Source organism: Rutilus rutilus (assembly GCF_951802725.1).
Source record: "Rutilus rutilus genome assembly, chromosome: 25".
In the NCBI taxonomy this organism is placed as follows: Eukaryota; Metazoa; Chordata; class Actinopteri; order Cypriniformes; family Leuciscidae; genus Rutilus; species Rutilus rutilus.
In genome coordinates this window covers 8,476,391-8,490,878 of record NC_140229.1, presented here as the reverse complement: position 1 = coordinate 8,490,878, position 14,488 = coordinate 8,476,391, and the positions used below count along the sequence as shown (strand labels likewise).

General features: G+C 39.3%; 1 protein-coding gene across 4 annotated transcripts in view; it reads left to right on the top strand.

The window, feature by feature from the left end:
* msi2a (musashi RNA-binding protein 2a) overlaps positions 1 to 14,488 on the top strand; it is a 163,295-nt gene that overhangs the window by 39,727 nt on the left and 109,080 nt on the right. For all 4 annotated transcript variants that reach the window (XM_084400909.1, XM_084400908.1, XM_084400907.1 and 1 more), the window contains exon 6: positions 9,063 to 9,155. In XM_084400909.1, coding sequence (XP_084257035.1) covers positions 9,063 to 9,155 — 93 coding nt within the window. The remainder of the gene's footprint in view (positions 1 to 9,062; positions 9,156 to 14,488) is intronic.

Genomic DNA, 14,488 nt, shown 5'->3' with positions numbered 1-14,488 from the left:
TCACACGCTTACTGTACGACTCCTGTACGTCACCAAAAATTGTGCTCTTCGGAAACAATCACAGAATATGACAGAGCTCGTGTTTTAAAGCAAAAGCACACACTGGAATGAATAATTCACTAAAAACGCAATGTCTCTATTCTCTCTAATATGTTCTTTACATTAGTGATGCTTTAGACTGTTTAAATGAATTCGATTACTGGATCACTGAAAACTTTCCAAGGGTTTAACGGCTTAACATGCTTAAAATGGTCTGATCACAAACAGAGAAGCAGAATCGGGTTAAAGGGTTAGACTGGACATTTCCTCCTTCCAGGCTTACAGGTGCTTGATCATCTAACTGTGTGACGTCAATTGTTAATGACGCAGTTTCACATACTTTTCTAATTTATTTGTGTTAATTGAGTTAAATTATTTTAACGTGTTAAGGATTTTGAAGTGAATCACATGTGGTAATGCTTACAGCACCACTTTAAAATAAACATTCACAAATTTGTAGGCTTTTTAGAACCCAGATGGTTGTTCCTCTGCTTGTTTGGAATCATTTCCACGTGATTCAGCGCTTGAGTTCTTGTGATATGGCAGGTTAGGTGGGTCGGTGAGTCTGCTCACTGGCCCCTGTTTAAAAGCTGGCGGTGATGAGGTTACGGGAGTCATACAGGGTTGCGGTACAGAAGAGAGCTGATCTGAACCCAGCAGCCGTGAAGGTGCTCTACAGTGCGCAGGGCAGAGCTGCAGGATGGCAGTGCCAGCTTGGTGCCCAGTCATCTGTGAGTCCAGCGTCAGGAGGGGAGAGATCTGACTGTGCCAGCTTTGCTCTGGCAAAATTGTCCTTGTTCTCTCTCTCTCTCTCTCTCTCTCTCTCTCTCTCTCTCCTCTCTCTCTCTCTCTCTCTCTCTCTCTCTCTCTCTCTCTCTCTCTCTCTCTCTCTCTCTCTCTCTCTCTCTCTCTCTCTCTCTCTCTCTCTCTCTCTCTCTCTCTCTCTCTCTCTCTCTCTCTCTCTCCAGCTGTGGTGACTCAGCGGGACAGTGGGTGCAGAGTGAGAGAGAGAAAACTGCAGTATTACATTTGAGGTCATTTTTGTTAAACTCATAACACATCCCAAGTGCAAATTTCTCAATAGCAATGAGAAATCCTTGTGGATTTTTTTCTCATTTCTCATTGAAAAAAGCCCTTTTTTGTAATGTAATGACTAGTGGGTGACTGTTATGTTTTTAAATGGCCAATACTGATGTAATTTAAGTTTAAAATTTAAAGTTTAAGTGTGTTATACTCAGCAAAGGCTGTATTTATTTGATCAAAAATACAGTAAAAACAGTAATATTGTGAAATATTACTGTTTAACTGTTTTCTATTTTATTTTAAAATGTAATTTATTCATGTAATGCAAAGCTAAATTTTCAGCGTCATTACTGCAGTCTTCAGTGCCACATGATTATTCAGAAATCATTTTAATATGCTGCTTGGTGCTCAAGAAACACTTCTTTGTTGAAAGCTGTTGTGCAGCTTAATATTTTTGGTGGAAACCTTGATTCTTTCGAGATGCTTTGATGAATAGAAAGTTCAGACGAACAGCGTTTATTTGAAATAGAGGTATTTTGTAATAAATGTCTTTATTGACAATTTTGATCAATTAAATGGATCCTTGCTGAATAAAAGTGTTAATTTCTTTCAAAACTAGTTTTACTGACCCAAAACTTTTAAACAGTAGTGTACTTTATTGTGGTGGTCTAGTAAATATGATAATTCTGACGTGACTTGCAGGCAGTGTGCATCCTGATCACTCAGAACTGTCATGGAAAGTCAAACTCACACTGGATACACTGTGATAGTCTGGTTCATTAAGGCGCTTTTGTAAGTTTGTGTTGAAGGAAGAGTGAAAGCATTTGTCTTGGGGTGTGTACTCAGTCAATCACACATTTGAGCTCAGTGTCTCTACCTCTGTTATTGCTTGGCATCAATTACTAAGTAGCAATTAGTGATCATTTTTTTTTGTTCAGGAAAACTCTGAAAGGTACATTTGAAGTAACCGTAATCAGAGAATTCTCAGGAGACCTAAATGAAGGAAAACCAAGAACTGCACTTTTTCATCAGATGTTTCTCCAGAAGTTTCTACGTGTACAATGCTTTAACATTAAGTGGCTAGTATAGTGCAGATGTTTGATTTCTATGAGCAGCTTTAGAGAAGACAAGTCTAAATTAAAACAAATTCTCCATTTAATGCTATTTCTGTCTATAAGCAATTAGAGGTATAAAAGAGATCTCATTTGTGGTTTTTCTTTCTTTTGAGAGAGTTTATTTTGCAGGAATGATCCTGCAAAATCTGAGAGTATTTTTAGTTAAGCTGCCACTGATAACACAAGTTATCACTCTGTGACACCAGTGAAACACTCACTGTTTCTATGTGGCATTTTCACATTTCCTGTGGATATTAATTTTGTGTAGGAAGCTCACCTAGTGTGCAGATGTCAGTGCCATGTTCATAAATATGAGCAGGTCTCTCTCTGTTCATCTGAAGGGTGTTAACTGAGTGAATCTTACTTAGCTGTTTGTGTGGACACTTCCTCCCTCTATTCATTCATAAAAACAGCTCGTATGAAAGCCAGAACGGAGGCAATAACTCAAGTCCACATCACACTGGCTTGTTTTTATAAAGAAAGCATAGCAGATTCATCTCAGACACTTTAATTTTAGACTGGAAGAATGTTGAATTACCACAAATGCTTTAAAATTTCTAGTGTGTGTGTGTGCTGATCTGGTGTCAGGATGTCTCACCCTGTAATCACCGTTGGGAAAGCGAGAGCCGCTGTGGATCGCTGATGGCTTCGGCCACATTCTAATCACTCCTTTTTGAAAACGAACAGAAGGCAGAAAAGCTGAGGGAGAAAGTGCTCTGATTGGGAGCGGGATGAAGAGAAGCTCCTCACAGGAAAGAGGTTTCGGCTTGAACGGATCCCCTCTGGTTCAAGTGGCCTTGTTCGAGAGACGAAGCCAAAGTCAGACAACTGTAATCAGCTGTCCACAAATACTGTCATTCACTAAATCAGGGGCCATGGAGGATAAGAGAGTATGTGTGCATGTGTGCGTGTGTGTGTGTGTGTGTGAGAGAGGCTCTCATTCTTGTCATGGAGGAACCGTGTGTGTGTGTGTGTGTGTGTGTGTCATAGAGAGGCTCCTCAGAGCATATTTTCAGCTCTGGCTCTACTGCAAAATTCAGATGTTAGAGCTCATGATTTGGTTCTCTATTTTTTCCCCCTTGTTAAATATCTTTTTTTTTTTGTGAAATGTCATTTTACAGAACAAAATAAATACTTAATACTTTTTTTTTAAGTTTTACCTTAAAGGTTAGGCTGCAAGGTTTTAGGTTGGCACCCATAGTTGATCCAAGAGCTGTAACCGAGAAAAACACTAGCGCCACTTTCTTTGTAACTTTAAGGGATAGTCCACCCAAAAATAATTGACTCCCCCTCATGTCATCCCAAAGCTGTATGCATTTCTTCTGCAGAACACACAATACATTTTTGAAGAATATCGGGGACTAAACAGCATTGGAGCCCATTGACTTCCATTGTATGATCAAAAAGAAAAACACTAATTTTGAGAAACGTTCCTCAAAATATCTTCATTCCACAGAAGAAAGCAAGTCATATATTTACATTTTACATTTATAATTAGTCATTTAGCAGACGCTTTTGTCCAAAGCGACTTACAAATTAGGACTAAGTTAAGCGAGTCATAGTGAAGAGGCAAAAACAACGCAAGAAGTGCTCAAAATACGAAGTTCAGCCATTATTCAGAGTAGCATCAGCCCGATAAGCGAGGATTTAAAGGAAAAGGAAAGTTTATTTTTATATGAGGTTAAGTGCTCACGGAAGAGATGGGTTTTCAGCTGTCTTTTGAATGTTGTCAGGGAATATATAGGTTTGGAATGACTTGAGGGTGAGTAAATGATGACAGAATTTTCACTTTTGGGTGTATTATCCCTTTTAGAGGACTTCTTTACCAATATAGAGGTTTATTTTTTCCCTGAAGTTATAATGCTGGTTGTAATGTTAGTTCTTGTAAGAAAATTATAATTTTCTTCATTTTCTGACACTGTGTCTTTAAGAATTCTTTATGTAAATGACCTCAATATTAGATATCAAGCTCTTTATTTCAAATAGAGGCTGGATATCTTGTTTTCCATATGGCCCCTTTAATATGCCGTTTACTATGCTGATGTTGTTTACCCTAATGTCCCTTAAAATCTTCCTGCAAAAAAGACACCATTCCGGTCCATTTAATTCTATCGAGGCTCAGAGAGGGAAAGATGTCCTTGAGAAACACCAGTGACCCTGCGACAGATCTCACACACTCAAACACACTCACTGCTGCAGAGAGAAGGAGAGAGAGGAGGCTGTGTCCTTCTGCTAACGAGAGAGAGGTCATTCAGTGTTTTTGAGTGTGTCCTTGTTCATGCTGTTGGATTCCCCTTCAGCGTTACTGCTCTAAAACACCAGCAGGTGTGCGAGCAGATTGGTGGGAAAGTTACTCTTCTCTTCCATTTCTCCGGCTCCTCCCTGGAGCCCGTCGTCTGTGTTTCTGCCTGTTCGAGCTGAGCTGGGAATACGTCTTCATAACTCGGATCTCATTTTATTAAGTGACAGAAGCAGATTCCTGCGCAAATAATGAGCGACATCCTCATATTATCACTAACCTCTTCCTATATGTCTAGAGAGAAATCCCGCTCCTCTCTCAGGCAGGAGGGCCCTGTGTTGACGGACTCCGATACCGGTGTTATATGCTTTTTCCTCGGAATAATGCAAGTTGTATAACATGCGTGCTCACTACTCCTGTATCACTGTCTTTTACCGTGCTGTCTGTCTCTCTTCTCCAGGAGGATTTAGGCAGTCGTGTCGGGTTGTCACCACAGAGAAAGCAGGAGAGAAAGTAATTGCGTTGTTGCAGTGCTTGTAGAAATCCCATCAGCCCTGTGGGCAGGCCTGTCACAGAGCATAAAGAGTAGGCTAAAAACTTAAGCATCTACAGACAGGGCAGCAGCGGCGGCGGGCAGGGAAACGCCTCTCGCCGAGACTGAGGTGTCACAGGAACCAGATGAAACAACTGCTGGTAGTGCAGGAACAGGGCTAGCTGCTGTTTCCATTAGCTAGATCTGTGCTGATAAGAACAGGGATGCTGGTAAATATCCAGGTTGAACGACCCTGATAACCTCACCTCAGAAAGCCTGCCGGGTGGATGTGATCTTGTTTTAGGCACTGATCTCCGGCCACTGGCTTGATTTGCATCCTGAATGAGTGTCACACACAAGCTCCTGGTGCTCATGCAAATAGACAGGTAGATAGACAATCACATCTCTGCTTCAGCATTATCTTCACTCTAGATTGGTGTGTTGGCTGGTGGGTGAGGTTATTACACATACAGTAACAGAATACACAGATTTATAGGGCTGTAATCAACCAAAGAAAATCTTGGTCGACTGAAGTCCTAAAATTTTCGACAAAAAACCCCCCGTTAAATTAATTAGCTGAGCACTGTGCGCAGTACTTGGTAGCCTTGTTGTCCGCCTAAATGAATTATAAATAAACATAAAAAACTAGTAGGCTATTTGCAGTATATTAAATCGTTTTTGACCTAATTATTTTGCACGGAAATGAGTCTGACACACGAGTCTGTCGGCTCTGACAGCGTTGCATCACGTGCACCTGTGCAATATCATAGCCTATAATTTCCGAAAATAGTACTATGTTGTCAACTAGTGATATCATCACAAGAACTTTTGAGGAATATGCAACATAATTTAGACAATTGTTTTTGTCATATGTATTATAACAACTGACAGACACTATCATTTCAGCCGCTCCGTGCAGCTTGCACACGCCGCTGCATAGGAGCTCAACTTCGCGGCTGAGACACGAATAGATTATTAACTTAAAAAAAAAATGCTGCCACACTGCCGATGTCTTTGTTGACATGGTAGAAGAGGTCTGACCTGACTATGAATTGAACGCTCTCACAATTAAATAAATAATATTCAGCAAACCTTCTAGTAGCCTACTTTCTTCAGTCTGTCTCTCTTCTCCAGTGGGTTGGGCTAATCCAAAAGAAGTGAAATCAAGGGGGGTGTTCTGAAGACAGACTGTTACCTGTGAAACAGGGGTGCTCTGAAAACACCCCCATTAGCAATTAGTGCTTTCCACCTGATGAAATGAGCGCGGCAACACTGAACGCGGGAAAAAATCGACCAATCAGAATTTTGGTCGATCCAGAACGTATCGACCAAATAATCGTCTGGGAAATTACAGCCCTACAGATTTATAAAGTATTTAAAGGTGTAGTGTGTCATTTCTCTTTACTACAATCACCAATTGCAAAACAACAAAACAAACTAAACAATTGCTGGGTTTAGGGATGAGAAATCTACACATGTATGCATCAGCATCAAATATTCTGATTGCACCAAATCAATATATAAATCAATATCAAGTGACACTGAAAACTAGAGTAATACTTTTAAATTATATTTTAAAATATATGAAAATAGAAAGTTATTTTGTATTGTAATATTTCTCAATAATAGTTTTTACTGTGTTTTTGATCAAATAAATGCAGCCTTTATGAGCATAAGAGACTTTTCAAAAACTCTCAATTATTCCATACTTTTGACCCGATAATATGATTAGATTAAATGAACATTCACAGTGCAGATCTGACAATACAACGCTTTCATAAAAAGCTGTTAAGTTATTGTGAATATTAAAAAACAAATGATGAACACCAACAATTTTGATGCTTTTTATTTGGCTATTAAATGTCTTGAAGTTGCATGCGTTTTAATTCTTCCTGCCTTTCATTCTCTCTCTCTTTCTCTTCTGGTGCACTTTTGCTCATCCTCCTGTCGCCTCTCCTTGAGTGCTGTAGAAATCTTTTGTATTTTCTCGGCTTGGGAATTAATCAGTGTTTTAATGCACCCCTCCTTCCCTCTATCCCTTAATTGAGTTTTATGGGAAAAGGAAGGATTTTTTTTCTCTGTTATTGTTTTTATGTGTGACTGGAGCTGGAAAGCATCTGGACGTGTGTCATAGCAGAAGTAAACATGTCAGGAGTTTAACTGAATGGAAGGCTGTGCTAATGGGGCCAAGCACGTGTGTGGCATCAGTGAAATGTGATTTGTAACGGCATTATTAGCAGTCAAATCTTGAGAAGGTGCATCTGGAGGGACTGGAATCAACTACTGTGCTTAATTTAAAGCTTTCATTAAGAGTTTGTTTACTGAGGAAGATGATCTTCAAATACAAATTTTGTATCCTGATGTCAGACCTTTGACCTCAACATGAAAGTTGTTTATATATTACTGAGAAAAGCCCTCAAATCTAGATCATTTAAGACATTTTTGTGACAAAAGAATTAAATTCATTGACAATGTTTCTTGTATTTTGTCTTCACTATTTTTTTGTAAATTGTGGTTATATGTAGACTTGCAAATTAACTTCTATTGTCACGTCTTGAGCAATATAATAGGACAGTGTGTGTGTGTGTGTGTGTGTGTGTGTGTGTGTGTGTGTGTGTGTGTGTGTGTGTGTGCGCGTGCGCGATCACATTTTCATGCTGCGATTAATTGAGTGAGCTTTTATCACGGTATACGGTATTATCACGGTATTTTAATTGCACATGAGAAACAAATGGATTGGGGGGTGTAAAAAATATATAAAACTTGCATCACAAGGTGTAATTGTGATTGTCAAAACATTTGGAAACTAAACTGAATTTTATTAAGTTTAGTGACAACATGTTACAATGATTACATGGTACAATGACTGGTAGGCTACTGTTTCTATTGCTTAACACAAATTTAACGATTTCAATTCAATACTTGGGATTTGATTTAAATCTTGATTCAATATTGACTAATTTTGGATAAATATTAGGAAGGCTACAGTAGATAGCCCACATGTTATTTTTTTCTCATGAAAAAAAATATCTCACAAAATGCTATGTAACCATATAGAGCCCTATCAGCTGGTATTATTAAAGGTTAAAAATAACTAATTAAATCAAATATAATGTGGTTTTCATTATAACAATTATGTAATGACACAAGTAAAAATATAATAAATATGTAAAAAAGTGCAGTGCACATATTCAGCAAAATACTCCTCTTTATCTATTTGTTTTAGTCATCTAACATGCTGCTGGTCATTAAATGGTTTAAATGTAACGTTATGTGACACAATTGTTCTGTTTCATATCAAAAGTAACCTGCTCTGTCTTGTTTGTCGGTCTTCGTGTCCTCTTTGCTCCGCGATTTTTCTCTGCGTGAGAAAACGGATGTGTGGCGTGATCGTGTGAAGAGTCTCGCGCTGAATGCGTCGAGTTGGCAGCTCTGCTTTTAGAAGCGGGATGGATCCGGATAGATCGGCGGCGGCCATAGACTGTATGCGGCGGCGTTCCTCCTTCCACCATGCTGCTTCTCCATGTGAGGACTGTTTACATTAGACTAGAAGTGCGCACCGGCCGCATGCTTATACACGTGGCGATTGTTTACATCAGAGTGCGCACGTGTTTCGCGCAGCATATACGCAGTGTTTGTTTAAGCGGTTGATGGAAAATAAGCTATAATGCGCGTTTTATAAATCTAAATTCGGATTATTATTTTTCGCGGTATTTTGAAGTGCCCGCGATAACAATATCGTGCATATTCATTACCGCGATTTATCGCATTACCGAATACCGGCACATGCCATGTATGTATATGTATGTATGTATGTAGTTTAATACAGAAACAGATAAATCTCATTCTCACTGTCTGTTTGGTAAAAATATCTGCTCTATTTCTATCACTTGGTGTTTCATACATCTTAATGTTTGTTACTAAAACTTGAATGATTCATCTTTTTCTCTTTTGTTGAACATTACAAGTAGAGTAAAAAACAAACAAAAAAAACATGCAAATTTAAACATACAAACGCAATGATCTGAATAGAAGTGTGTGTGATCTAGGTGTCTGCTGGCTCTGAAGTGTTTTGGTTTGCTCATGTTTTTCTTTTTTCTCTCTTTCTCACCAGATGGTCACAAGAACAAAGAAAATATTTGTGGGTGGATTATCCGCGAGCACAGTCGTTGAAGACGTGAAACAGTATTTTGAACAATTTGGAAAGGTAAGACCAGAGCCTCACTCCCTAACTAAATTCCAGTATGAACCTCTTCAGATTTCCATGCCTAGAGACAGACTCGCTCGTGTCTGCTCCGGATGTGTTCGTTACAGCGCAGGGCTGGAAACGAGGACACAGGTGTATGAAGGCGGTGTGGTTGATTCAGGAAACTGTTGCTGGTGTTTTCAGTGATGTTGAAACTTAAGACTGTAGAATGAAGTATTTTTATCGAAACATTTACTGCCAAGTAGCTGACACTGATTAGAACCTGAAAGTCTGACTGTGGCTGGGGGCGGGGTTTGAGTTTGTGGGGTGGGGTGGGGCTGGAATGACTGGGGGTGTGGTTTAAGCATGGTTAATGAATGGGGGTGGAGCTTGAATGTGTGTTGGTGGGGTTTAAGTGTGTGGCTAATGCTGGGGGTGGGACTTTAAGGTGTGGGGGTGGAGTTTTAAGTTATGTTTGACCTAGGCTGGATTTAAACGATTAGTGAGATTTATGGCTTGCAGGTCGTGGAGGAGTTGAAAACGGACGTCAAGTCAGACACTTCCCGTTGTGATGTTCGTGCAGTATTTGTGCACTTTATCACAGATGAAGTAGATTAGATGCAATATTTGTCGAATGCACAGACATTTCAGAAGTTTTCATTTATAACACTAACACTTTTCATTCAGTACTTGATGTAGTGCTCAATACAGCACCTGTATGCACAAGATTAAAAGCCTATACTTTTTAAAAACCAATGAAGTTGGGTTATTTTGATAAACATGACACAATATAACATTACATGGTACAATATAACATTACTGTTAAAAAAACACTGTCGATGTGGAGTTGTCTCAAGTTGGTCAAAGTTTTTAACTGGCATGTACTGCTTCAAGTAAGATGCAGATTATGGCTGGGCATGAGGGTTAAAGTTGGGTGTTGTGTTTGGGCTGGGAGTGGGTGGAATTTGAACCGTGGGTATAGCTAGATTGTTTTGGTTAGGGATACAGGAGTTAGATTGTTTTTTTGCTATTGCCATAGTTTGGGAAATTTCAACTCTGAATGAAACACTGCAGGCTGTTACAATTACCTGTCTGCTTATGTAAATAAAAATGAATCGGAGAGTAAATATTCACCACGACAGCTGCAATCATCGAGACTGAGCAGGAATCAGTGTGATTGAATGTGTCGTCTGAAATCAGAGCCCTCTCTCTCTCTCTCTCTCTCTCTCTACTCCCAGCTCTCTCTTTCTCACAGACTGGATTCAGCCTCTCTTTCTCAGGTGGATTTTTATGTTTATTAAATAAACTGACCATCCGCTGCACCCTGCCATTATCTCTGCGTGTCTGTGCAGCACTGAAGACTCCCGCAGATGGGAACCCGGTCCTTTTAGACTTAGAGAGAGAGAGAGAGAGAGAGAGAGAGAGAGAAAGAGCAAGGAGTCAGGCCATTCACATGTCTGGACTGGACATGTTTGGAATTTCTTAGTGTGCTTAAATGCCATCACTGTGTGTGTTAAAGTTCAGTTGTCTCTGAATGGATGTGGTTTATGTGCTTCTGCGATCAGGGTGAATTTGTGTATGCTTCTAGTTTTGTGTAAGCGTGTTTTTTGGGTAGTTGTGGCAGTTGGTTAAGAACTGAAATGAGGAAACAGGTGGTGATTTCTTACAGTTTTCTTACCTCTGTCAGGGAAAAAACTGCGGAAAGATGTTGTGTTTTCACCAAGGTTTTCACCTCACAGCCTCTTTTTCATTCACATCTAATTAAATCTAGTGTCTCTTCTGGTTTATTAGTCTGCACTTTTTGGTTTAGTTTAGTCCACTGTGATGGGGGGAAAGAAAAGGAGAATCCGTTATTGAGCACAAACACTGATGTTCTTCACGCAGGTGTGTGCTCATACAGGGAGGAGAACATACACGAGTGTGTACTAGAGAGTTCACTCAAGTGCAACTCTGAACATCACACAGAGACACAGCTGGCCATCGCTCAGAACGACTCCCTCCACAGACACGAGAGAGAGAGAGACTGCTTGCCACCTCAGGGTGCTTGTGCTCTTCCGCTCAGAGGAAACAGAGAATTGTTTTCAGAGGATACAATGATGGTGGGGTCAGAGACAGGAAATGTGTTTCTGATATCATGGCAGATGTTTAGTGTGCATTGAGATTTTCTAAATAGCAGGTCGGTAATTAAAAAAAAAAAAAAGGCAGATGACTGTTTCCGTTTGTGTGGCGTCTAAGTGTATCGCTTCATTTAGTGACATGAATGCGTAATAACTGCAGCCAAATGGATTTAATGACCATTAGCAGATGTTCACTGCCCCAGCTACTGCAAAACAACTCGCAGACTCCATTTAAAAACACTGAAATACATGATATAGACGCAGGAGGATTTCACAGGAGTGTGCAAGGATGTCCTCATTCTTTCTTGTATTTGTCATATTTGTCACTGAAAATCTAGAGTCTGTGAGATATAATTCTGATAGCTTTAGTTTCAGGTGCACATTTTCATAACTTTACATTTCGTGGCCTATATAAAACCACATCTGCTTTCAGGGTGTATGTTAGTCATATATTTGCCTACAGCTAGTGCACGTACGCTGGTCAAATAGAAGCATCTTCCCTTGAAAATAAATTATGTTTTAGAAATGAGCATGGTCTTGCTCATAGTTTTGCCTGATATTCTTGTGGCTTTGATGTTAAGGTGTGTGCTGTTGTCTTTTGAGATAATATACAAGGTTAGATATTGTACACATTCAAAAGTTTGGGGTCAGCAAGGATGCATTCAGTGATTCAAGTGAAGAGATGTATTATGTTAAAAAAGATTTCAAATAAATGCTGTTTTCAGCATTGATAATAATAAATCAGCAAATTAGAATGATTTCTGAATGGACACTTTTTTTTTTTTTTTTTTTTTTTTAGTGATGGTGGATGAGACACAGAAAAAGACTCGATCGCAACGGTTAAAGTCATCCGTTTAGTGTGTTGTTTACATTGAAAAACAATGGAAAACTAGCGTGTGAACGGCCCCTTGGCAAGCATTAGAGACTTCTTTCCAAAACATGACAAAATCTTAGTGACCCCAAACCTTTGATTGTTGTGATGGCACACACTAGCTTTAGATGTTTATGACCTTCAATCTGGTGTTTAGTCGACGTAAATGGGTGAAAAAAGGGAAAATGCCTGGTATTTTTTGTTGTATTAATTTTAAGCATAGGAAAAGTTCTTTAGAGAGTCTGTTATCTTGTTGAAACATCAATGGAGGTATTGCTGATTACCACGTGAGGTCAGTTTGAGGCGAGTTGGGGGTTGAATAATGTTCTAATAGACTCTGATTGGATGAGTTTTCTAGTTGTTGTCACTGTGGGACACAGTCTGAATTCTCCTGGCTCTTCATGTTATGGTGTTTGCTTGCAGACAGGCATGAGATGATGTCCCCTTCTCTGACATTTAGAGGAGCTGATCACTTGGTTGCCTGTGTGCCCACAGGGACTACAGGAATACACCCAATGCTGCAGCATTAGTGTGATATTTAGGCTTCATCCCTCTGTAAATGGAGTGTGTCTGTGTGGGGATCTCGTAATGGCTCTGATACTGATCCTGAAACAGGCCAGTGCTCCTCAGGCATCCGTGATACCCAGCGGCATCAGTCTGGCCCATGTGTTTTTGGAGGAGTCATCACTGACAAGCTGAATCTCAGGGAAATTTTATGACCAACCTACGATTGACAGCAGCTCTTCAACCGAAAGAGCAATGAAATTCAAATGTCATATTGTCATGTGCTCTTGACAGTGCTTCTGAAAAGAAAAGAAGCGATCCGCCTTTTGTCCTTTTAGACGTGTTTTTAAACACTCTGTTCTAAAGCATTTTGAGGCTTCATAATTGTGCTTCAGACAAGAAGGCTGTTCCAAAAAGTAGGCAACTTAATTAAATTTGACGGCAGTCACTGAGAAGGCAATGCCAGAATGTAAATTAAAACGAATAAATACTAAAATATGAATATATTCATTTAATACTGAAATATATTGTTAAAAATTAAGGATGCACTATTTCTTGAACACTGGACCCCTTTGGCTTGCATAAAAGGGAAATTGTTGTTTTGTACCTAGCAATAGTATTCTTAAAAATATGAGGATGACAACTTTAAATTTCATTCTCTTTCCCTTTAGGCATCATTAAACTGGTTAAATTGGTGTTGTGTTTTTAATACTATCGAGGATGATTTTACATTGTTGTACATTTATTGTAAATGTTATTATTATTTTTTTTTTTTTACATTTATTCTCTTTGCCAATGGACAGAATCTCACAGATGTTGTCGATTAGACTTTAATGTGCATTTAACCCAAAATATTCTTTTAACCTGCTTCACGTGTGCCTTAAAGTTATGACTTGACTTCAACTTGCAGAGTTGAGCGTTTTTATGTCTTTAGTACATGATCTCTGGCAATCTGAACCACTCTGACAGTACTGAAATCTAATTGGGTTCAGTGCGAGTCTCTCAGACGGAGTATGTGCTGAGTGCGCAGATTTTTTTTCTCTCTACCTTTACGGTTTGATCGCTCACGTACTTTGGTATATAAACTCACAACCTCTCCCGAGACGACTTCCGCCCACAGGCTGTCCTCTTAAAAGACAAAGAGTTATGTCCTTGTTTTTCCTCTTCCTCTGTCCTGTGTGTATGTATGTGTGTGTCAGGAGAGAGAGCATTAAGCCAGAGTGGATGAATTAACATCTTGCTCCAGATTAGGAGGATTTTTGTCTAAAGCCTCTTATTTCCCACACTTGAACAAGCACACTTGTGTGTGCTTTGGTGTTTGCATGTGTAAGCTTTTTTTTTTTTTTTTGTAAATATCCTGAGTAAACAAAGCTCTTCTTTATAATATCGGACAATTCAGGCTGAGAATGACCTCACATACACACATATATATATACACACACACACAGCTCAGAAATGGTATCTGGCCTTAAGTAACCTCATATGTTCACATTCATTCATGCTTCATTTGTCTCCTGCTATTTGAATGTCTATGATTAACTGAGAAATTAAAGGATTAGTTCACCCGTAAATGAAAATCCTGCCATTGTTTACTCACCCTTGTGTTGTTCCAGAAGAAAGAAAATGATTTTCTTTTTTTATGTGGAACACAAAAAGAACAATTTTGACATCATAGTGACCAGGGGCTGAACTGAAAATCACCATATAAGTAGCCCATAAGATCTGTGCGTTATATTCTTCTGAAGCCATACGGTGCAATAGTTTTGTGTGAAGACCAGATCAAAATTGATGTCGTAATTCACTGATAATTTCCTTTTGTGGATCAGAGATGAAAGAAAATGTTTGGAACAACATGAGGGTGG